Source organism: Gymnogyps californianus, chromosome 1, assembly GCF_018139145.2.
Source record: "Gymnogyps californianus isolate 813 chromosome 1, ASM1813914v2, whole genome shotgun sequence".
In the NCBI taxonomy this organism is placed as follows: domain Eukaryota; kingdom Metazoa; phylum Chordata; class Aves; order Accipitriformes; family Cathartidae; genus Gymnogyps; species Gymnogyps californianus.
The window spans coordinates 212,735,529-212,762,092 of NC_059471.1; the positions used below are offsets into that span (position 1 = coordinate 212,735,529).

Genomic DNA, 26,564 nt, shown 5'->3' on the forward strand with positions numbered 1-26,564 from the left:
TGGAAATGAAGCAGTTTGGATTTTCACTTCCGTACTAAAAAGTTTAGAATTTATATTTAAATTTTTGATTACATGCATTTCCCCTCTTTTTTTTTTTTTCTGTGAACACTTCCCATAGAAAACCACAGTCAGAAACCTCCATTCATAGATGAGCTGCAAAGCAAAAATAAGTATCTTCAACAGTGACCATTTTACGTAAAGCACATCGGAAAGGATACACTGAAACTGAGAAGCTTCTACTAGAAGAGCATGGGCAGGACCTTAGCTTTCACCCCTCAGGTATGGTTTGGGTTGATATGGTCCCGACAGCTTCAGGAGCTGCATCCTGCCTGCGTGGGTTGTGCACTTTGGTCATACCCATGAGGCATTGTGGTTAAAGCGGCACAGCCTGGCTGAGTCGCTGCTGCTTGGAGACATGGTCAGGAGTCACGCAAGAGCATCCCAGTCCTCCAATGGCCTCCCTGAGGCATAGCACGTGGCTGGGTTCCTTCAGTTCATGGATGGAGTGATTTGTGAAAAAAGACCGTAAAAATTGTTCCTAGCTGGCAATTTTCCTCTAATATCAAAAGCGCATTCAACAGGCAAAAACTAAATGTGCTTTATTTCTACTTATTTTTTGCTTTTCAATATAGAACTATGTCTTTCCTGAACTTGAGCACTTCCCCAGACTTACCCAGTAAACTCCTGTCAGCTGAACACTACCATGTGGCTGCCCTCCTTTTCCCCCTGGTCATGGGAGCACAAGTCATAGGTTATAGTATTAATCCATGCAACCTCTGCCCAAACCTACGAGATTCACACAAGCTCTGGAAGAAAGAAACCACTCCAAAGCAGAGAAAACTCTGTGTGCCACATCCCTTTGATGCCCTCCATCGATCCAGCAACATTTAGATGACAACATTTTGCGTGCGGTCACGAAAGAACATACTTTAAATAGTAGTCTTGTTACAAATTTGTAAACATAGCTAAGAAGAGACAATACCTCCCTTCATGCTTGCTTTTGGAACAGCTGCTGTCCCTGTTGCAGACCATCTGCAGATAGGAAGGTAACTTAGCAAATACCTCCAAAATCCCTCTGTTTAATGAGTAGGTAAGGAGTGACAATCAAAACCAGAGCTGCAGCAAGAGATGCTCATGCTTCTGTGTTCCCACACTTCTAGCTCTTAGGACTAATTGCAAGCTTTCATTGATGAATTGGACCTCGGTTGGTTGAAGTCGAACCACTGAAGTCAACGTTGCTGAGAACTGCCCTGCCGCTTGTGAAAGGATTTCCATAAGCACCAGAGGGATGCAGTCTAGCTCAACCACTCTCTCTTTATTCTTTAAAATAGGTTTGGTTTTATTTTTAAACATAAAGATCAGTCATTTGCTCCATCTGACGATCGCTCTCAGATCTAAATTCACTGCTTGGCTTATTACTGAGCTTTCCTGAGTTTGGAAACAAAGTTCACCCTCTGGATTTTGATGCAGGGCAAGGCATCCTGATGGCTTTGTGGGGAATTTGGCGCAGACGAGCTCAAGGAAAGGAAAGGACTGGGATGTGTAGAAAAGTGCTTGTTGTATGGGCAGCAGGAGGCAGCTCCACGCGTAGGAGGTGAGAGAAGGCAGCACACTGGGAGTGGGAGAAGGCTACAAAGAAAGTCAGCTCTGAGAGAGGAGAGTGAGGAACATAAGGAATATCACAGTGTGTGGGATGAGATGAGAACAGAGATGTAGGTTTTTAGAGAACTTTAAAACAATTATAGGTTTTTACCATGGGAGGTTCTGTTTGACTAGATCAGAGCGCTTGCTTCCTTGTTACGTGCCTGGAATTGAAGCTTTCTTTGAAAGAGCTTGCTAACACTATTCCATACTTTCAATTAACATTTTATTTAAATGCTTTAAGATAGTTTCCAGATATATTAAAGCCTTACTGATGAAATCTTGAATATAATTTACATATCTAAGTCACATTTGCATTCAATAACAAGACAGCTTTCCAGTATGGAGCATGCCATCAATAGCCCCCTTTACTAGCATCTTGCTGAATTTCCCTAGCTGCAGCATTCACTTCAAATTCAAAAGGCTACAGATTTAGCTGAAAGAAAGACAGTGATATCATCAATGATCAGATATCTTTTCCAAATTTTAGCCTGATGTGTTGCAGAGCACCATTTTAACATGTGTACATTGTTCAGTCAACATTTGGACATATCTTCAGGAGTTTTACAAGAGGCACAAGTCTATTTTTTAATTTAATATTCTTTTCTGTTAAAAAGAAGGGGAGGAATTGTTCATACCCTTCCTACAAATAAAGCACAGAGTGTCAGCATCTTTCCACAGTACATCTGCATGCTTCCCTGGGGGATTTTTCATCATAAAATCATATCTCAGTTATCAAGTCTCAGCATCATAAAGCACATATGGAATATGCGATAAAAGCCCTTTTTTTTTTTCAATCAGGAAATACCAGTAAAAAAGACTGGTGGTTGGAGAAGATTTTTTTTGGAAAGCACATTTTGAGAATTTCTGCATGTAAGGAAGACGAAAAAACACGGTGACAGAAGCAAAAGATGACTGATGCACTGCCTGCCTGAGAGTAGCAGCCCACTGGTGAGCGTCGCGCGGGCAGTACTGGACGCAAGAAAATGATGCACAACTGTCTCTGGTTACTCTGAGAGGTTCTTACATGGGCAGAATAATATCAAAGTTGGGTTTGGTGGAGGTTTTGGGCTTTTGTTTTGTTTTGTGTGTCTTTTTGCTTGCGACAGTTTCATTTTTCTTATATTAGACTTGATGCTTCACCATAAGATTTATAGAGACCATAAATCTTATAAGCCTCTAGAAGGTCAGAAGAGACCAGCTTTGATACATGCAGAATACATGGAAATGGGGGTGGGTGGGAAAGGAATTTAGGGCTTTTCCTTATTTATTGGTAATCCTTATTTCCTTATTTATTGTTTTTGTGAACTCTAGCCATAATTCTTTAAATCTGTGCCTTGTCTCACAGAATGAAGTTAATCCAAAGTTGTATTTACAAAAGGAAACACGTTTTTCATTTTGGTTCATCCAAAGAAAGCATCACAGCTGAAAGTCAGAAGAAAACTGGACATTTGTATCTCTTGAAAAGGTAGACTATCAGGAGTGATATCAGCCCTAAAAACCATAGAAAGCAAGGATATAAAGAATCTTCTTATTTCTGTGAAAAGACGTTTGGGTAGGGGCTGAGAAGATTTTCCTGCAGAGATTTCTTTCCATAGCTGCCTCTTCTCTTTGCCAGCCTGTCTTTCAAAGCAGCTGCTAGATAATACCAGATAAAGAGATGAACCACTGGCTTCCTCCTTAACAACAACTCTTATGCCTCTGTAAAGATGAACAGCTTCTGCCACAAGTTTTCTATTATCCAGCACCCACTACCAAGGCCCCACAGCATTCCACAAGTGAATAAAATATCACCTACTTAAGATCAAAATTTGAAAACCTGCATTAGACTAGCAAGCCAAACTTGACTGCCAGATTTTCAACATCTGCCTGAGCTCTGAATTTTTTCAAATGGGTGAATATCTAAAAATATCTGTTATGTCCCTGTCATTGTGAGACAAATTCATGATGGGAATTTATTTCCCATTTATGTCACATTACCTGATGGAGCTGCTGAAGAAAGTCAATCACTCACAAGATAAAGTGGAAGGCAGAAGAAATGAGGTAGTCTCTCTCGCTGCCTTGGTCTAACTATACAGCACTACGAGAAAGTACAGCTGACAAAGTTTTTCTCAGTCCTCAAAGTAACTTTTTATTTATTTATTTTTTAATCACCTCGAGTACTTGCCATTCATCAGACTCACTGGTTTTACAGAAAAACTTCAAGCAATCAATCTAAAACCCCTGCATTAATTCTAAGAGGTTCAGAGACCGGAGAAGTACTGGGGTTGTGGCATGAGTTCACGCATAGCTCAGCCAAATCAATATCCCCTTTAAACCACATCACTCTTTTTCACCGTGCTAGTTTTGGAATAGAAGATATAAGTTGCTGCTTTAACTGAATGTTTTTCTTATATGATTTCTTTTCCCATTTCTGCACGTGCAGTATTATCCTGAGGGATACTGTGGGTTTTTTTTCCTGCTCCAGCTACTGAACTGTTATTTCCACAGGCATTCTCCATAACACTGGGGAAAAGCATCACCACTGCATCATTTCTGTAAGAGAAAGCTAACATGAAATGCCAATTTAAAGTTTCTGCTACTGTACGTTCATAGTGGATTGAATACTTTCTTTGGAAGTAGGAGGCAGCTGTCAAACACACAGCTCTGGACACAATTGTGCAGCTCCTCTGAAGAACAGGTCGTGGGGGGGGGATATCAATAAATAAAGTACCTTCATCATTAATCATTTTCTGAATTTTTAAATCAGCCAGAACATTTACAAGTTGTATGTCAAGTTCCTTTTGTTGCTACCTTTTTCCTTGTCTTTCCGCCACTCAGCACGCAGCCCATGCTTTGGTTGCACAAGTTTCTGCTGATGCCACGGCCGGCTGCTGCACCGAGCCTGGAGCTCCTCTGGGGTCAGAGGTGCAATATCTATTCTCTTATTAGAGAAATTACTCAGTGCAATTTCACAGTTCAGCAAAACAGACTTATTGCTTGTATGCACTGTGTGTGCAGGCCTTAACAAGCACTTAAAGTTTTTCTCCTTCTGTTCCTTCATGGAAACATTCATCTTTAACAGCTTTAGAAACGTTAGCAAGCATGGTTTCTTTTTCTGCTTAACTTTAATAAGGAATTACTACCTTGCATATAATAAGGTTTCTAAGGAGCTGGACTTCCCATCTCTGCTATAAATTCAGAAACAAAAAAGTGAACTCTATGCTTTAGAAAAAATCTGAAGAAAGTAACAGGTGGCTTTTTAGTAACATGATTACTTTTATTATTACATTCTGAATATTCAATGTTAGCAGCAACCATCTCTTCTTGCGAACACCTTTCCAAATTCAATTGCTTTTTCCAAGTTATCTCTGTTCATTTCTGCAGGGGCAGGACCAGGGAAAAGCAATGCTATTTCTGCAATATTTTATATTATTTACTCTCAATGAAAATGAGAAGGTCTTTTTTACAGCTGCACAGCCTGTAATGTCAGCTCCAAGCAATCAGCTAAAAAAAACCCCACAGTCACTTTGCAGGTTTAAAATAAAAAAAAAAAGAAAAAAGAAAAAAGAGAAAGAAATCAATTTATGTTGTCACAGTCTATCTAGAGTCATATTGTCCCTAGCCATTGATACAGAATGAGAACATCTGGGGATTCAATTACTCATGACATGAATAATAATATTTCATTTTTGTTAAATAAAACTTTTTAGTTGCAGGAACTTCTGCTTACTTCACCATGCGATCCTGGAATGAAAGCTACCAGCAACTGAGACAAGCCACAGTCTCTTTGGCATCCACGAGCACATCGGTGCAGGTGCATCTGTAGCCCCCAGCAGAAAATCTTAATGAAGAAAATAATTTTTGAACATCTAGTTAAAAGATGGGCTCCTGAGCTCTAAGCCCTAGCAGATTTCCGAAATGTCACAGCCACCTTTTAAGAACTTGAATTAATAGCCTAGTTCAGAAAAGCGCACTTGCCCTTTGAACCAAAGTCAGTGGTACCCGCAGTTGTCCAGTACTTTTGATTAACCCAAACCGCATATCTAAATAGTATTAGAAGCCATTTAGGCCCGTATTTTAAACTTCTACTTTATGATTCTCAGTTCATGTTTCGAAAGGATGCTACCAAGACCGAGTTTCTATGTGTGTATTCTTCTTTCTTGATCAAGTAAAGCTGTCTATAGTCTTAGTGACAAAGCCGGGATCAAATCAGATGATATTCATTTCACAGCAATGAGTAAGCAGCAATACTCATGCTAAAATTGCACTGAATTGTGCAATCACTTTGATATCAGTAGGATTATTCTCCAAAATTAAGCACGTGAACTGTTGTGAGATTAGTATCTAAAAGTTCAGAAGCAAAATAATCAGAAAGGGCTGAAAGTCAGTTCTCTGTTTTTTTTGTGTTAGGTAAAGCCTAGTAGCTTGTTTTCCCTCCTTCTTTCTCCATGAACATTCATTAAGGTTAGATTATGGCAAACAGACGTGATTTGCATCCACTCTACAACCTCACGGCTTTGCTGAGGCTTAAACGTTCCCTGCAGAAAACGGTGCGAAAGCTGTAAAAATTCCAAGGGTCGGAAATGAAAAATATTTTCCATTATAGCCCAGCTAAGAGAAGCGCCGCGCCGGCACTTTGCTGTTGTAGAAGTGCTGCATAGGGCACAACTTGCAAAATACATTGGGAGAACGTACACAGAAAGTGGGGTAGGTCCTCAGTGGCTCCAAACTGGCAAAACATCACCGCTACTAAGAGAGTTACAGCACCGCTATGAGACACTGCTCCGAACACGAGTTTGGGGCTCACAGTCTCCTTCTGCTGACCACAGAAAAATTTTAGGGGCTGCCTGCTTCTAATGGCGAGGCACAGATGGGAAAATTGGCATCGTCTCACAGGAGGAATCTCAAGTCAGCACCCTCAAAAAATAAAAAACAGTCACCAATTACTGCTTGCAGGTCTCGTGTCTGGCTTTATGTAACGTATCTAGTCCCACTGTGATCATTGCTTTTTACAAATGTGTAACATTTATGGACACTAGTAAAAATGTTTTTAATATAATGTAGATGAAGTATAAACTGTTAACCTTGAACACTGGGGAATGTGTTAGGTTCTTGGGGTTTTTTTTAAACCTCTTTAGATAATTTACTAAGAATTGTCCAAGATTTGCTTGTAATTCATAGCAAATCTTTAGGAATCATTCAAACAGTTGCAATTTTTGTAAATGTTACAATAGCTATTATTTCATAAATAAAAGCCATGCTCAGAAGGCAGAGAATGTTGAGGAAAGCACTAAACCGGAGTCTCTGCTGTCCTAGGAGTAACAGTGTGGGTTTCCTGATGCTGTCCCATCCATGTATGTTACTACTGCTTTTCTGGGACCAATAGTAAGGATGAGACACAAAAAATCCTGTATATCAGCAATTCATTTCTAACTATTTGTAAGACATACGATATAATACTCTGTATTATATAATAATATATATCATAATGTATGATACATGCCTTGCCTATGCTGTAGCAAAGGTACTAAGAGAATGCTTCTCAACTCTGCCATGTTAACAAAGCTCTCCTTGACTTCAGTTGCTGGTCTGCTTCTCCAGAAGCTGATGTGTATACACCTTCCCCCCCCCCAAATGCATATTTACATCTGAAGTTACTCCCACAAGTTTCATCCTTTGCACTGACTTTCTAAATAACGTTGTTCTGATGATCTTAAGCGCTAAAACAACACTTAAGCAAAGGATACACACTAATGACTAACTCGGAGCACAAGTATTTCAACCGAGCTGGGAAATAAAGCGAGGAGGGAAAAAAAGGCTTTGTATTTTAAGTTGATTTCCTTTGCTGTTTCTTACATTGGAACAGCCTCTCAAAATCCACCTGTAATGCTCCCTTTCTCTATCTTCACTCAAACCGCTGTACAAAGGCTCATTTTTTGAGCAAAGCCAAGAAATACCATTCCTGTGTCAGTCAAATGTTCTCCGCAGACCAATGTGAATTTAACTTAAACCAGTAAGATATTGCAGCGCTATTAAGTGGAACAGATAATGAACCTAAATAACTGCTCAATCTTATTAGTGTAGCCCTCATATACCTTCCATTTTTCTTCAAGCCTTGCTGCTTAGCATTCATACTGCCTGATTTGAGACTAAAATTAGATTATAGGAATCCGTGCTTTTTACAAGAGGTCTTTTATTTGTTCCATAAAGTATTTAGCACTCTTTAGGCACTGTATAAATAAAAATAATCACGATCTTGGAATTCACCTTCAGGAATGGAAATGAAGAGATCTGAGTCCTTTAATTTCTGCTGCACGTTATCCTCATTGGGCACGTTTGGATGGCAATGCTTTGTAAGACGAGTTAAAAAGATGCTTGGAAGTCTGGTAAAGGTGAATAACAGAAAAAACCCTATGTCTCTAGTTTTAGACTTTTACAATAGGGAATAAAAATAAAAGCCCTACCAGACTTTTAAGATAAAGGTCTGCTGTCAAATTCATTAGCGTTTGTGAGAGATGTTAACAATTGCTGGTGAAAAATGGTTGTGGGTTCAAAACCCAGGTCACTGAGTAAAATCGCTTACACTCACTTTAAGATTCAAAGGCTACGTATAATTAGGAGCCATTTCAAGGCTGTGAGCCATGATTTTGAGGACTCTGCACTGTGAGAAGAGTTACTGCCTTCTGGGTCAGAGCCATATCAAGTCCAACAATCATTTTTGTCCGACTTTCCCCCCTCCTTCCCAGGGTCTATATTTAGGACTTAAGTACCAAATATTGAAAGTTTTTTTGAGGTTAACCATGCCAATGTCCTCAAAACTCCAGTAGGCATCGGCTTACGTCACTTGGCACTTTAACACTTATAAAACTCAGGCTGCTAGGACTCACCTTAAATTAAAGCTATCATCAGGTGAAACATCTAGTCTATGCTATACCCCCGGGCTCCACTTTCAGGCAGTGGAGAAAGAAAAACAATTCCCCAAGGTTATTCACCCCGTCCTGAGAAAAGGCACCTATTTTTCTTCATTTCTTCCCTGGTTCTTTAGACCGAGGACTTTTGTGATAGCTAAATTTAGGCAACGTGAATCCTGCCACTGGTATCTTAGTGATTTTTTAATGCAAGTCATCAGTAAACGCATATGGATAATCACCTCTATGCTCCTTAGGTTCCTCTTAAGATTTTAAAAATATCTCTTCAGAAAGGGATCAGATTGCACATAAGTGTGTTTTAAGATTAACATTAGCTGTAAAAAACATATTTCAAAACGGATGTAAAACAACAACAAAAATGCTAACAGCTACTGGAAGGAATAACTCCACGTCACATTTTAATGCTATTGAAGCTTTACTTAGAAAACATAAAAATCAGAATAGTGAAGAGACAACTTGTGTATTATTTCCTCAAAAAAACCAGATTCACTTACAATAACATCATACTCATTACTATCCCAAATAATTACTGTAATTTATATTACAGCACCTCAGAAAGACCAAACAACACCAGGGCATTCCTATACAGCACATACAATGGGTAATAGGCAATCCTGCTTGCAGTACAGAAAAACAGCTCAAAGGTTAGATGAAAGAAAATAGTATCTAGAAATAAGCATCTGAGGCATAGAGAAAGGTCAAACATAAGAATTTTTTTTTTTTTTCCCCTAAGGGAATGATTAGTTAAATTCAAGTCTCAATTTAAAATAATGATTTTCTTCAGAAAATAGCAGGTATCCAAATTATGGAAAACCTGCTCTTTAAGACAGTTGACTTGAGAACATTTAACTATCAAGGGCTGGAATCTTTTTCTTTTCTTTTTAATGATGTGGTTTCAGAAAAGATACCACATGATATCGTTTCCAAAGACTAACTCTGGCTCGCTGCATATAGTTTGACATTCAAGAGATTTTAATGTTATCAGCTACCACCGCCTGCCACCTGGGATGAACAACATTTTCTTGACCTATTATTTATATGACTCTAAATGAAAGTGAGTTTTAAGAAGGGATTTGGAGGTGGAAAACAGAACTTCTCCATTTGAAGAGAGGGTCACAACTGAACTATGCCAAATCCCTGCTTTATTTAAGGGAGAATAAAACTTCAGTAAATATTCTATCAAAGTAAGGAAAATTCTCTTGTAGATCAGCAGAGACACATGTATGGTGTAGGTAGATGGGTGTTCAAGCCTGACAGGACTGGCGAAGCAGCACTGGTGACATGAGAGGACACCCACAGTATATGAAACATCAGGGGCCAAAGGTATAACCTGGTGTTCTGAGTGAGAGAAATTGCTTGGCAGAAGACCTCAACTGGAAAGGAACCAGAAGAGCAAACACAGAAGCTAACCTCAGCTCCCACCATCCATGCAAAACCAGCGAAGACAGCAATTGAGATGTCAAGTAGGTCTTTAGTCCATGCCCCTATTACTGTCAGGAAAAAATCCTTTTCATTTTATAGTAATTAAAATGCTCATAGATGTTTTATTAACTGACTCTACAGAGCCACATAGATTTTATAATTCATCCAAGCACTTATAAGTAGTTACTTGGGTTAGGCTGTCAAGACAGAAATGATTCAAAACCTTGTGTACTTAGCTCCTTGGAAGACATATCATTCCCTAACACAATGGTATTAGAAAGACTGCTGACAGTTAGTGATCAAGAGATTTCATTTTGCTTGTCATATGGTGGGCTGTCAATTCTTCTTTTCCCTTTAGATAAAAGCTTAGTTGCATTAGATTTAAATAATGGTGAAGTTGCAGGTTAACATGTTTCAAAAGTACCAAAGTGACTTCAGTACTTAAATTCTATTTTCAAAATGCTGTAGACATGCAAGAACATAAGTCTTTACAGTAAATGGAACTTAGACATTATTAAAGACATTTGTGGAAAGGTGGAGGATAAAACCCCAACTCAAGCGGGCTTAAAATTTGTACCCTACTCCAGACTACTGGTTTAAAATATATGAAGTTTGCAAATTATTACAATTCTAAGACAAGCTAAAGATTTAAATTTCCATTTTGAACATACTTGATTGTTTTCACATCAGCGCATCCATGCCATTATATTTTATTGCAGATTTCCTCCCACCCTTCTAAAAAAATTTTTCAAATGACAGTTTTAAGATGGCTTTTACCTCAAAACACAAGTTTTCCTGAGTTATGCTCAAGATTTAAGCACGGGCTGCAGAGATCTTTCTACAATTTTTTCTATGAAAAATATCTATGCAAATTATTCTCTTGAATTTTTTTAATGGTAAATAAGAACAGCTTAGAGGAGGAAATGACCGTTTAAACTTTACTTCCCCCCCTGAGTGAAATGTAAAATTAAGCCACTACATAGAAGTGGAAAAGTAGCCCAGATTTTACTGCTGTTATCATTACTAACCTAGTATTAAGCAAATAAATAATCCATGCAGTTAGTCTATATTTAAAATATTTGTTCTTCTTTAAATCTAAAGTAACTTTCACAGAAACAAACAGAAGTGGCTAGAGACTGAAATCATTCCTTTGATATTGAAGCTGAGTATTTTCTCGTTTAAGCTCCAAACATCATCTCACTCGTGCCCATAGGGCTTTGCACTGCGCTCCAGCACTCCACCTCGCTAATTTACTGCTCCCCTCGACCGCTTCGCTCAGATGCTGGTCTATGAAAGGGTGATTACAAGCTTAGGTACCACAAGATTTTAGGAGCTTATCTTCATTCATTAATTGTTCTGTATCACATTTAAATGGTGGATTTCTCAAGCTAAGCTATATTTCTTCTAATACTTTTAGTTTGGTCTGTTATCGCGGGTACCGTCTATGTAATGTTGAGAGTGAAATACAGTTTGAAATAGGACTGCCATAGCAGCTATAGAACATCTAAAAGGAAAAAAAAAAATAGGCCAGACCTTTATTAAATTTTAAAGTATGCCTTCACTACACTCTTATAAAGATCCAAACAGGGTATTCTAATCTCTAGAGATCACCAGTATAATTTCTTTATCATGTTCCATTTAAAATTTAATTATGTAGTCTACAACAAGAAGTATCTGAGTACTCTAAATAGGTCATGCAATGAACAACTTAATATTATTATAAAGTTTTCCTTGTGAAGATCCATTCTTTGATGTGCTGTTGCACACAGAAAGCCTTTCTTCAAAAAAAACAATATACATTCATAGATATAATAATGTCATTTAATATAAAAATGTAAAGCTTCTTTATCATATTTTAAGTTTAAATTTTCAATTCCTTCTCTAGCCTGAGCTCCCCAAAATCATCAGAAATAACTGGGAAATTAGAACTGACACAATATAATTGTGCTGAATATTTTTATATCTTTCTACAGGCAAAGTTAATCTATTAGCTTTCCTTCTAAATGATGTCCACCAACTCAGATTTTTCTACTTTTGCCTATCAATGATACATATTCTTCAGTGGCAAGAAGTAAGGCAATATCTTCTTCCTCTTAAATGTCATTATCAGAGAACAATCAGCAGAACTTAATGGAAAATAACTATATTAAAAAGTCACCATTTACCAAAACAGTTTGTTATATTTGCTTTTTTCAAAAATGCACATATGTAACCTCTCTTGGTTACTATAGGGGAAGAGAAAATACTAAAAATATTCTCTTCTGTAACTTCTGACTATTTACAGGGCTTTCTAGGAACAAATCCCCAAATTCTATTCTTCAATTCTACTATGAGAAATTCAGAAGGGGTTTTTGAGAATTTTTTTCATCAGTTTTGTTTTTTTTAATGACAACAAAAAAATTAATGCCACCAGTGCCTAAACCTTCCTGACAGTCAGACAAAATATTCCAAGTACAGACACATCTGCTTGCACTTACACCGCTTGCAGTGAAACCCCTTTCACCAGGTTTATGAATGCTTGAAAAGGATTTGATCAATCCTGGCCACAAATACATCCACGAGTCATTATTGCCCTGAGAAAAGGCATCATGTTTGCCTGCACAAATGAGAGTTAGATTTCTAGCGTTACAGAGGGCTTTTTCTGCCCCATTAGACAAAATACAACGAGCACAGTGACTATGGGAAAGCGGTTATTAGTTTCATCATTTCAAGGTGCAACACCTAAAATTTCATATGCTATAAAGTTTCAGGGTGAAGGTGGAAGAAGATGTGGTGTTGGTGGGGAAATTAGACTGTTTCACTGTTATGAATTAATAATAACAAAATGGTTCACTTGAAGTTTGAACGAAGAACAAAAAATACAAGGTTAATACATCACAACCTAAGATTAAAAACCCCCAGGACCTGCTTGTTTAGAGAAATGCAGGACGAGGTGAATCCCCGAGAAGGCTGGAGGACTAGCCACCCTGCGCACAACTGTAAACATTTGTTTTAAATCAAGACAAGATCATTGGTTTTCATATTTATAACACAATTACACTGCCTTGTGCACACTGCTTGTATAATCTGATTTTTGCTTGTGACATCTTGCCACAGCTGAAATTAAAGCCTTGTAATAATTCAAAAAACACATTTAGGCAATCATTGATGGCAAGTATGAAACTGGATGTTTATTCAAGCACCTATATCTCTCATTTTAACTTTAATTTAAAGTGGAATTCATTTCTGCAGTACAAGGACTTAATGTTTCCAGTATATTAGTCATATAACAGCTAAGCAATTGGGGTGTGCAGTCAAACTCAAACTGGAAATATTTTAGCACTAAAACCAGTAAAAGATACAGCTAAGCACTGTTATTGACATTCCTAATCAAGGAGAGCGCTTCTCTGTTGAATCTCTATTTTCTTTTTTTTTTTTTTTGTATGTATGAAGAATTGTAATTCTTTTGCAATGAAGAGGAATAAAATCTTTTTTGTGTCAGGTAGGCCTGATCATTGGTCAGCACTTCAAACGCCTGGCAAAATTTCACCAGCATATTTGCTTGCACAACTGAGGATATCAAGTGATGGTAAGTCATAAAAAGAAAGGTATCTAATAAATGAAGAACTAATCTAAATCACACAAGTTTGTACCTCCAGAACAAAGCGATACATTAGAGAGGGGGAAAAATCATCTCATACAGTGAAAATCTACATTTTTACAGCTTATCAATACAGACAAGCCAACTAATATACACCACATGCACCATAAAGGCAGACATTTTTTCTCTGCCTTAGAAGCAGAAATAACTTGCATGTATTACCATGCTTAAACTGACTTTCTTGTTGAAATACTCTTTTTACAGTGTATCTTGTATGAACTACAACACTGGTACTAATCAGAGGATAACAACCCCCCCCCCCCCCAGACCATGACCCCATTAACATCCCCTGCACCTCAGAGACCAAAACTTGTGGCAGAAGATGCAAGAGGACTGAGAGCATCATTTTTTTTTACTCACCAGGCATCTCTGCTAAGTGACAGGTTACCATATCAGATTTTTTTGTTTCCCTTCTCTCCCCCCTTTTCTCTATCTGCATGATTACAGCATTTTATTGCAGCCTCTGACAATATGTAGGCAGCTCTCTCTTCAAAAACCTCTATCGCAGCCTGGGAGTCTTGTCTAGTTCTACTCTTTTATGAAAAGCTTTCTCAGCACAGAAGAATTTGGTCTAAGCTGCTTTCCTGCTTTCCAAAATGAAAATACCTTAAGATCACAGTGTTTTTTCCTCCTACCTCCAAAGTTTCCCTCCCCTCATCCCTCAGGTGAAATTTAAAGCAAAAGCCAAACCACCTGCAATGGGTATAATTGCACAGCTGGAAGAAAGCCACATCTGGGGTTTTTCTCATCAGGTGCACAACTGCGCTAAGCCTCAAAGCAACCTCAACGCGTCGCTCTAAGCGGTGTAGTTTTGGTTGCCCGAGTATTTCACAGTCATTTGTCTGTCTATGGCATGCAGTGTGTGTTCTCCTCTCTGCACCCCCAGTTCCCAGTATCCCAGCAGTTTTCCTTAGGAAAAGGATCATGTTCTGGCTCAAAAGGTCGTGCTTCCTTCAGCACCTTCCAGACATTGATACACAGATGCAGTTCAGAGCAACTTGCTTACCTTGGTAATGTTCCAGATAACTCTGTGGCAGTCTCTCTGAAAGACACAAAGTGAGGAAAAATTAGCTTGTGTTTAAAGAAGCTATAAAATTTTAAAGACACCTTTATACTGCCTGTATTTTATAGGAGCGCAGACACATATACATAGCTTTATACACAAATCTGTCACTTGCGGATGTGACGTCCGCATGATCATATACACAAGAATGTGAAAAACAGATGATGGAGTGTGATCTAAGGATTTCATCAGAATAAAGTTCTCAATGGTTCAATTACTCATTTTTTAGGCATAAAATTATCGCTATTTCAAATGCCAGCACTGCATGATCCTACATAGCCAAAACGTAGCACTGGGCCAATTTTCCAGTGGAAAAAGTTCCCTTTTTTCAGTGCTGCAGCAAAAGCAAGACATTAGACAGATTTATAACCATGTTATAAATGTTTAATGTTAAATCTTCTTATATTGGGTTTTAGGCAATATTTATTTTCCAAATATGTGATTTTTGATCCAATTTACTTGTTTGAATCTGCTTTGTGGGTTTGCAATTTGTCTGAGGGAAACTGAGTGTGAGATAGTGAAAGTGGGCCAGTGACCAGTATGTCACATTAAACCACAATTAAATACATTATCATTACCTATGTACACAGTCCTTAAAATATACCCCAGATCTACCACCACCGTATGTCCTTGCTCCCCTCCCCAGCACATTTGCTTAGACCTTATCCAAACATCAGGAAAACAGCTGGATAGCTCCATTTCTCCTTTCTCTCCCATGTATAAGACCTTAAAATACAGCAAGGAGGCGTAAGGGGGTTCGTTGTCCTAGACTTGACCAGAGGTCCATCTCATTTCACACTTTTTTCATCCAGTTATGAAATCTCTGTCCTATGTTTAAGTTTGCTGCACGAAAGACAGCCGGTTAGTTCATGCCCTCTTTGCTTCATCTGAGATCCAAACTGCAAAATTTCACACCTGTAGCTTTGAACTTGTGGTATGGGACAATTCGAAAAACAATACTCTCTTCTTGTTTACAGCTGAGGAACAGAAAATCCTTCTGTCCACTTTTTCATACAGGGGGAAAAAAAAATCTAATCTTTTTTTTGGGGGGGTGAGGGGATGGTAATTAAGACAGGTCTCAAAATCTTCCTTGCCTTAACAGTTCCCAAACCTGTTAAGGATCTAGTGATCTCTAAGTATGGAACCAAGCCTACACATTTTTGTTGCAAGAGTATAAACCTTATAAATACAGATTGAACCCCCAAGCCTAATTTCTTTATGAATGCAAAGAAAAAGAAGAAAAAAGACAGATATTTTTGAAGGCTCTTGTAGAGCTTTACCATGTTTTGAAGCCACTTTTTTTGATGGGGCAACTACAGAGTTATTATACTAAAAACACAATAATTCGGAGCTTCTCTTTAGTTCTAGTTCCCCACGCTTTTTGGCACTATATGAACTATGAGCAGCTACAAGGGTCTTGTTTTTTTAATTATTTTTTTTTTTTATTGAGCACCCCACAGTGACACCCAGGCTTTTTCCTTAATGGTTACACTGGCATTTGTAGACTCCATTACAGTGTCAGAGAAGATAAAATGGTCCCTCTAAACATGCACAGCTTTGCATTTTCATTGAGTCTCTATCTTCAAGCTGTGCAGTTTGCCGGTCACAGAAGGTTGCCTTAAACCTCCCAGTGTTTTGCTTCAAAAGGCACAGAGCAGAATCGTGTTCAGTGGTTGCAAAGAGGAATAAGAGGGGGGAAAAAAAAAAAAAGAGAAAAGAGATAGCTCACACCCTTTTCTTGCACACACCATTCAGCAACAGACCAAGAGATATGTAAGCCCTCTGCGGAAGAGCCAGTTCCCACCCCAGCAAAGGCAGACAGGTATGTATTTAGCAGGTGCCTGTGATGAAAAAAGTCCGTGATATAAATGACATCAAAGGTGAGAGCCAGAAGCAAGAGGAAGAGAATGGAAAGAGATAAGAAAATGAAATTAGAGTGGAGCAATACAGACTTGGTTTCTATGGGGTAATTTGATACAGCTGTACATTTTAGATATTTTATTTTCATTAAATTCCTGCACATTGGTATCATACCACCTTATTTTCCAAGCCCTACTCATAACTTATACAGTTCAAAGAATTAATATGATATTCTCTGTAACCTGTCAAAGAACTGGATCACTAAATGGTTCCAACAGTCAGGAAATTTTTCCCTTCCATCACTAATCACAGGCATCATCTCCTTTCATTGAAATGCTTTTTTGGGGAAAGAACCTGGACTAAAAAGTCAGCCTGGGCTTTTCTTTGTTTCTTCTTCTGAAGGGACTCCCTAGCCTTTAGCTACCTATTATCGCTCTAATAACAAAATAACACAAACCTTACTGCTTTAGGGTATGGGAGCACATTTTATAAAATAGCAGTTGCTCATCCAGCTTAAAGAGACAACCAGGCAAATCGCAGGTGGGTATTGCAGGAAGCATCAAGAAGCAGAATAAGCTAGGTTTAAAAGAGGATGTTAAACTGGAAACATAGTCAGCTTCTGAGCAGAGCAGCGAGTGGTTGGTGCATCTAAATTTCTGAAGATTTTAATTTTTGTTAAATAACCCTCTCTACAAGAGATGCTGGCCTTATGAAAACAATTATTAAATAGTCAATACAGTGGTAAAAAATCTGAACGTGATCAGAACGTTAAACAAAGACACTGCAGGCCTTTAGCATATACATTTTTAATGTAATTAATTGTGTTGCCAGTTTCACATATGGTCAGATCAAATTCCAATTTTAAACAAAAATATGTAAGGTAACGATTTTTGAAATACAGATCAAACACAAATGCAACTCTAAAACTCACAAGTAAAAGAGAGGAAGTCTGATTACTTCCCAGCTATCCAATGATTTCACTGTTTCTCATCAGCTCAATAGACATTTTAACCATAAAAAAAATAATTAAAACCCCCTTTAGATTATTACACTAAAAATATTATTTTCCTAGAAAACAAACACAATTATCCCTGCAATGTCACTGGAAATAAATGGTACATGGACTGCTAAAGATGGTTAATGTCCACTGTAAGTGTCCTATAAATATCAGGAATTGAAACACTGCTCTATAAATATATTTCATGGGAGTTTAAAAAAGAAAATCTTATGGAGCAAATTACTCATCAAGAAAACCCTTAAAGTTTATTTAAAGATAATGGATACTCATTCTGTAGTATTTCAAGAAACTGAAGCTAGACTTATACAACCAATTTTCAGATCCCTAGTACTCCCAAATGACACATACAATAAATATAACTCATAATTTACTGTATCTACAGGAAAAAAAAAAATCTTGGATAAAAACAAGAGAAGGATAATACTCAAAGGGAAAGTGAATATAAGACCATGTATTTTCATGTCCTGCCTATGATACAAAAGGATGACCTTGAAAAAGAGTGAGGACAGAAACCTAAATGCTTTGTCAGGGCTGCCCTGAATTCCACTGAAATCAGTGTCAATGCAAATGGGATAAGCTAATGCACAACAATGCAATGGGACAGAAAAGGACAAGGCTAAAGACCCTGGAAAAGCTGTTAGGTGAAGGGTGACATTACAAAGCACAGTCGCAGCATTTCCAGGAAGGTCATTTACAATTTCCTAGCATTTTGTGTTCAGCTGTGCAGGATGGATCTGGGGCAGCATGGTCTGTACATATGGAAGATGAAAGTGCTGTTGAAGCCAGGAGGGTGCTGGGTGGGAGGTCTGCACCCCAAAATGCTACTCTGTCACATGTGGTCTTCCAAAAAAAAAAATCAAATTGCAGGTTTACAAATTGTTCACTAGACCTGTGAGGAATTTTCACCTACTGAAGAGGCTCTGCACCCTCCAGAGAGGACTACATAGCTATTCTCAAAACCCAGAAAGCCAGCGTGGGCAAACCAAGCACCACACACACATTTTGTCATTGCTCTCTACAGGCTGAGAAATCCTTCCCGTAGGATCAGAGTAGGATGTGTACCAAAGCAGAAAAGTATAAATATTTTAGTCAAAACCTTATAGTGAAGTGGAAGTGGGAAGATCTGCATAAAGATCAGCAAACAGACTTCACTGCCTATTAGTTTTGTTTAAAGAAAGTTGTTCAGGAAAACTCTTCAGAATATTTGGAAAGTGTTGTGTTTGTATTAAATGTTTTGTTCACCGAGAAATCATATGGTGCTCTTCTCTCAGAGGCTGACTGACAGCTGTTGTTACCCACCTACGTGCAAGGTTTGGCACAACGCAGCTCGGAGGTTTAACTGTGCAATATTTTTGTCCGGTTTAATACTCTACGCTGTGCTTCTGTAGAGATGTAAACTGAGGCACAAGAGACAGGGCAGGGGTTTAAAGGGCAGCTGACATAATCTTGTGTATATTCTGCTAGATGCATGCCAGGAAAATTAGCAAGTACTGAGTTCAAACCATGCGAGTCAAGACTATGCTTAGAAACAATTTTTTCTTCTGCAAGATCATGACCCTTAGTGATTTGGAAAGCCTTAGGTCTCCATCGAGAACAATTTTTGTTGTGAAAAGGAAAGCATATGGATTCAAGCTAAGCAATCTGTAGGGGTGCTGGGGAAGATGCAAAAAGAAAGGCAGCAACACATTCCTGCAATCGTGTCACTGTTCTTCCTTCTTCCATCTCACACATTGGGGAGAGGAGAAAGCCTGCCTACGGCACACGAGGCACATGAGGATAAGGCCATAAGGATAAGGGCGAAGTTGAAGAAGGGATCTGTATGGTGTGCTATTAAGAAAGCAGCACAAATGCAAGCAGAAAACCCCCAAGATGCAGAATATGGGAGTCTTCCAGCTTGTGAAGAGAAGCATCCAAACCCTGAGGTCACGGCTGTAGGCATCAGAGCCAGCAGTCACCATTTCAGCCAGGAGGGTTAGAAGGTCCTATCTTCTCCAGGACAAGTGACCATGACCCATTTGATTCCTTGGGAAGTGTAGCAGCAGTTAGTTCTATCACTTATGCTCATTTTCCATGAAGAACAAAAAAAACCCCAAAGGTTAGGCTGATATTTCTGGTTTGGGTGAAACGTTCAACCCTTTACTAAACAGAGTCCTACACCTGGCACAAGCATTAATCATACTGGAAGGGATATATTTGTGAACAGAAATAAGTACAAGTTGAAGAGAAACGAGGTATTTGAGAGGATCACTTGAAAAGTTATGTATTTTTCCAGGAATATCCACTGTGGGCATAACTGGATATGCCAAGTGTGCTGATAAGGTGTGTGTAACAAATTGCAATAATGTTGATAACTAGGAAGTTCTACCTTGAAATATTTCCAAATATTGCATGACCGTGAAGTCGTTTTTTGTGTTGCCCCATGGGCAAATCTGGCTTGCCAGAACAAACAAAGCACCTGATGCTTTCGACCACTCTTTCCTGGCTCTGCCTACACGCAGACAGGGAGCAGACACCGTACCACCAACTAGCTACACTACACTCAGCAACACAAGAAAATCAGGGTAGAGAGGGGTCCAAAACATACCGTTGAGCAACACCTCTCAGCTACAGCGTTGACGACTCCCGTGACCACCAACTCAAAGGGATGCATCCCATTAATTTCAATAGCTTTTAACCAGACCATCAATAAACAGCTTTTTAAATTGTAGGGATCCGTGCTTGCACACATGCTCACTGCTAGTGCATAGACATGCATCAGTGATGTGGCAAGAGAAAAGACGGCTACTAATTGTCAGTATAAAGCAGAACTAAAGAAAAGTTTACAAAGGGAAATGAAGGATTTTCCACTTAAAGCAAGGGAGAACAGCTGAAGAGGAACATTAAATTAGCTTTAAAAGGAAGGTTGTATCAGGAGGAATATAATTACTTAGTTGGAATTTCACCAAGACTTGGGAGTCAATGCCTCTACTCTTGCAGAAAAGTGCCCTGGGATTTTTAATGACCACAAATGGTCAGGACATTGATTTCACATTTCAGCTGAAAAATGGCACCTCCAAAGACACATTGTTGTCTCTGCTCATCCTAAAATCACATGGGGGACTACATCCAAGTTGACTTGGAAGAATTAATAGCGTGTATTGAAATACCATTGTGGGACACAAGACATTTCACTGGTCTTAAATTGGATAGTTTCTCAGCTTTGTTAGAGTGCAGCAAAATAAACAAGCTACATTAGAATAAAATACGGGGTTTAAATTTTGCATTCAGTTTTGCCGTGACTAATTTGATGGATTTCACAGAAGGTTTTGTTTTCTCTATATCACATGCTTTTAACATATCTTTTTTTTTAGAATTGTTCCCTATGACCAGTAAAGATCAAAATGGTAGAAAACAATTTCATCTTTTAAAAAAAATTATTAAAAAAAAAAATCAAGATTTCAAACTGATACTTTTGTAAGTATTTTATCTTTCACACAGTAAGCAGCAAATAAATACATTGCAGTTTTAAAACTTCACACAGAGCTTAGCTACCTAACAAGGATCATACATTTGCAGCAGAAATACTGCATAAACAGTCTCTGAATGTGCTATTTAAGTACAAGCTAAATACTCTTTTTTTAGGAAGTGATGTAACAAGTTCATATGTAAAAATCTATTTCTATACAAGCTGACATTCTGCAAGATTAGCTGACTGAGATAAAGGACATGAGCAAACATGCTTGTTGTTTGCTCCCATGATTATTTTTAAAAGCTGCATTTTTCACTATTCTAAATTTGCTACTTCTGAATTTTTCATTCCTCCTTAGGTAAGAAGGAAAGAAATCTCTGTGTATTCAGTGATAAGCACCTGCCACCAAAACAGTGTAAGTCCAGTGTACATCCAATATACAAATAATACTCCAAATAAAACATGCCTTCGTCATTGTGAATCTTTTATATATTTCATAAAAATTTAAGTTTCAATTTACACCCCCCCCCCCAACATCTTTGAAGATAGCAATATTATAACTTACAAGTTAAAGCGTAATTCAGGCCAAATCCTCACTCCTTGCAATTTACCTACAAATCCCAGCTAAGATCTTGGCCTCTTGTCTAAGCACCCGCCAAGGACGTCAGATGAAAGCTCCTCTCTCTTACATCTTCTGCTCTGGTATTAAAGAGCAAGATAAAAATGAATAGGTGGAAGAAACACAGCAATGTGTCCATTTTATAGATTGGTAACAGGGGCACGTATAGGATGCAATTTAGCCAGGGTCATCAGGGGGAAATGCCAGGGCATAGAGAAGAAATGAGGAAAGATCCCACTTTGGTGCTTTGCTCCAAGGTCAGACCCTGCCATCGTGGATGTGCAGATACGGCTGTCGCAGCACAGGAACTGCAGTTGCCGTGTGTTTTCTCAGGGAAGTGCTGCATTTTGAAAGTTAATGACTCAGAAACGGAGGAAGGAAGCACCATGGGTACAGAATTTGGCTCTCAGGGGCACAGCAAGCAGCAGGAAGAACATGTAGGAGAATCCACCGCGGTACCAACTCCTACATCCTCACCCTGTTAGTGCAGGGAGAGAAAGAAGTGATGCACAGGCTCCTGCCTCAGGGAGCTGTGTGAGCTCAGTGAGAGGAAAATACCCTCTGTCTCTCTCCAAGATGAGAAGAAAAATCATCCAAAACAGAGCAGATGTTCCTCCCCATATGCTCATTAAACTTACTGTAACCTCCCTGGGTAGAAACTTTTGCACACTTGGTATTTGACTGACCTGTAGCTCATATTACCAATTCCAGCGGTTGCAGTGTTGCACTTTACCACCGTCTCTTCTCCACTGTACAAAGGAAAGGAGGGGAATCACACCTGAAGCCTCAGCAATAATTTGAGATCAAAATCAGTTGTACAAATATAGAACTGAAGGAGAACTCTGGGCCATGTGTTAATTCTACAGAAGAATCATAGAATCATAGAATGGTTTGGGTTGGAAGGGACCTTGAAGCTCACCTAGTTCCAACCTCCCTGCCATGGGCAGGGACACCTTCCACTAGACCAGGTTGCTCAAAGCCTCATCTAACCTGGCCTTGAACACTTCCAGGGAGGGGGCATCCACAACTTCTCTGGGCAACCTGTTCCAGTGCCTTACTACCCTCACAGTAAAGAATTTCTTCCTAATATCTAATCTAAATCTATCCTCTTTCCATTTTAAAACCTTACTCCTCGTCCTATCACTACACTCCCTGATAAAGAGTCCCTCCCCATCTTTCCTGTAGGCCCTCTTTAAGTACTGGAAGGCTGCTATAAGGTCTCCCCGGAGCCTTCTCTAGGCTAAACAATCCCAAGAAGTCATATAATCACAAGGATGCATAAGATCTATGAAGAAAGACATAGAAATTATTCAAGTGCTATAGACGGTGATGGCCTAGATTCTTTCCTTTGTTTCTAGGATGTTGTACAGGGCCGCAGTAAATATCTTCTGATATTTAAGACTGTCATATTTGTGTAGGGTGCGGGGAGCAGTTATATGTACCATCTACACAAGCATCTTTTATGATGTAGCAGCTGTTGGTTGGGTCAAATGTTGATGTCTTCAGTGATGAATGCCAAAAAGAAAAAGCCACCCTAACAACTGTTTTCCACTGAATGCCCACACCTCACTCTTCCCCACCACCCCGTCCTCTAATTTCACATGCTAACAGTTCAAAACTTTGGTATTCCCTGGAGTTGGATGTTTTCACTAATATACACAGATTTGAAGCCACTCAAAAAATTTGGAGGCTTTATTTAAACCTATTTCAGAGAAGTAACTCTTGATTCTGCACTAAGAAATGTCAAGCTTGGAAATGGCTTCTCATCCCAGTCTCAAAATACTTTACTGAATCGGAACACCTTGGATACTTCAGCTATTATGTATTCAAATACTTATTCATTTTCTTACCCGATGCAGACTGGGCAGAGACATGCATTTGGGAATCTCTGAAGTTTTGTGAAGCTGAGGGACTTCTGGAACAAAGTGAGATGCTAAAATATAGGCACCTTAGAAGAACTGACAGTCAGGAAGGGGATGGCCTTGCTTGCTCAATTCAATATGCAAATAACTTGTCTTCTACAGGAACTGCACTGGCAGCTACCAGGGAAAAAAAAAAACCAGAAAACAACAAACCCCCCTGAAAACCCCATGAATTTCCAGGCTTTGGGGTCTTCCTACTTCCATTTTTGAGAGCAGTGAACTCGCACTGTATTTTTCCACTCAGAAGGCAGCAAATACCAGAAATCTCACAAGGTCAGCTCTTGCTGAAGTGTCGTGCAGTAGGAGGGATGCTGGGCATGGCCACATGCTGTACCACAGGCAGATACAAACTCCTCTGTCTACACTCTCAGCTATGGAAAAAGAAACCAGCTTTGATAAATGCTGCAGCTGCTTTAACCCAGCTCTGAGAAAGCATTCGATGACTTTGGAAAAGCCTGTTTTTCTTTGTCAGAGGTTTCATTGGATGGATACAGGAACTACTGAAAACAGCCCATCTCTGCCTGGAACACTGGTGTTGCCAACATCTCCCTCAGACATCTGCCCATATTGTCTTTTAACCCACCTGCTGAAATAGTTACTGCCTTTCTCTGCTGGTTAGTCAAGGATAAAGTCACTGCTTAGCTCCTTTCTGTCCTGACATCTCCTCCTTGTGATCCAAAACCTAACAATGTCAGGTTGAAACATGGGATGGAACAGGAAAAGTGCAGAAAAGACTCTGTGAACAAGCCTGCCAGCCAGCGGTCTGTGTCCCATTAGCTGCAGTTCAAAACAGTCCTTATACTATTTCCATAAATACTGCAGTATATTCTGGAGTATCTCAGCGCAAACCGCAACAGATGTTGGACGCTATTATTTCTTCATTCTTGTTCATTTGTTGTTCATCTGTTACTTTTTGCCTTTTTTTCCCCCTCTTGCCACCTGCTCGTCCACGAATCAGAAGTGTTTAAAAAATACAGTCAAGCTCTGTTCTTACTGGTCCCTCTACCACTGCCCAAAATTAACGGGACAGAAGAAAGGAGATAAAGATCTAACTCACTGCCTTATTTCTGACCTTAAAAGGATGGGTTGAATTTATTTTTGACAGCCCTAAGCAGAGAGGATAAATCTGCTGAGCTGGCCACCTCAGGAAGTACACAACTACCACCGTTCTCTAGCAAGTTCATTAATGTTACTGAACAATATATTGACGGTGTTGTGAAATTATTATATAAAGTGTTTTAAGGTGTAGGTTACCAGTGATATAAATCTACAAGCAAGTCCTTTTCTCCCCAACCACATCCAAACCAAAAGATGTTAAGATAGTTCTTTAATGGCAAAAACTATTAGGCTGCAATATATAGCAGGTACATCTATTAATCATCAGACCATTTATGTTCTGTAATTCTACCACAGTTAAATAACATGGACTACTAAGTACCTGAATCAGCTATTAGCAAGCATTCCTGCTCATTAAAACTCACTTATTTAGACTTTAGCAATGGTAAATGTAACCAGCCCTGGAGGAGTGTCACAGTGCTTGGAAATGGCACATTAAGCTTCATTTACCCAGCTACACTCACAGGCAGAGGGGGAAGGGAAAAATACAGTGACAGTCCATAACGAAGCTCAGAAGCTTTTTGAAGCTGCATTAAGAAAATGACAAATCTTACAAAGAGAGCCATAAAGCTTCCTCAAGTACAACAGTTCTGCAAGGAGCTATTTATCATAGTTTGTTGAAAAGACTCCTACGTTTAATACTATTGGACTGTGAGAGCTGATTATTAAATGTAATTACAGAAGTAGCACAGAAATAATAGTTTATTGCAGAGCATAAGCAACACTGTATTAACAAAGAGGAGTGGGGAACATGTTCAGCATTTAGAATCATATCATTAGCTTTTCTGGGAACACATACACAAATGTATACACATTTAATTCCACATTAGCTTCTACTAAACAGAATTATCCTTCAAGAATTTCTGATCGGGGTCAATGCTTCCATCTATACTTGGAGTGAGAAAACAGTAGCCAAAGTGGATTGCTATTTGAGTTTCAGCTTTTATTCCTTTTCTACTTAACACAGATTTATTAAGAAACACCCACAGCCTGCTGTCAAGAAATATTGCTCACATTTGCTTATTAGCAGCCCTGTAATAGATACATTTTTGCTACAGTGCTGCCATTTGAAGCGAATGCTTTATTTAGAACAAACTGGTTATCAGGAGATTCTCCGTGCAGTAAACCTTTTGAAACAACAAGTTTTGATTTCTTATTGCTACCTGCAAGAATGAGTTTAACTTCTATTATACCTACATCTTTGCATGCTTGCTTGTGTATCTAGCCATCCATTTTACCTTTTCTTTTTGCTGTGAGTGATTTCACCCAATTTCCTGATGCTGCTTCTTACTCTCAGAAATCTGCCACTCACTTCTCGTGCATCGTTGTCCTTCTTGGTGAAACTCCTTTTTTAAAAGCACACGGTTCTTTCGTCAAGCCTTCTCTACTGCTTTGGGGTAGGCACACACACTTTCCCCAAACTACAAAGCTGAACAAACTTAGAAGTACAGCTCCTTACAACTGGGGCTGTAGTTAGTGCCAGCAAGCAGGGCAGAAAACCAACCCTATCCCAGCAGTCTAAAAGATTCCTTCTGGTCCATAAAGTTTAGGCTGAATCAACTCTGCCGCTGGTCCAAGACTGAAACATTTTGCAAAACTATGTTTTGGAAGGAAGGCATTCAGTGACAGATGGATTTTATTTATTTTTGGGTAAAAGGAACAGCTTAAAACAGGTTGGGAACATCGGAGAGGATCCTGGCACATCAAGACAAAGACAGAATGCATCTGAAATACTCAAGAGATGCAGAAATTACCATCACAAGAACATGCACACGTTCATCAATAACATGGTGCCCACTGACCCTCACTTTCAGCAATGATCTGTTCTGCAATAGGAAATATAACCTGTAGTTTTGAAGCTCACCAGTCTCCTTTAAGCAGCTGCTTTCCCTCTTTAGTTCACT

The 26,564-nt window shown here is 39.0% G+C and overlaps 1 protein-coding gene across 1 annotated transcript in view; it reads right to left on the bottom strand.

The window, feature by feature from the left end:
• CELF2 (CUGBP Elav-like family member 2) overlaps nucleotides 1-26,564 on the bottom strand; it is a 377,390-nt gene that overhangs the window by 296,454 nt on the left and 54,372 nt on the right. Inside the window, exons 2-3 of the mRNA XM_050914110.1 lie at nucleotides 22,309-22,371; nucleotides 14,621-14,656 (exon numbers count right to left, since the gene is read on the bottom strand). Of these exons, the coding sequence (XP_050770067.1) occupies nucleotides 14,621-14,656; nucleotides 22,309-22,371 (99 nt within the window). The remainder of the gene's footprint in view (nucleotides 1-14,620; nucleotides 14,657-22,308; nucleotides 22,372-26,564) is intronic.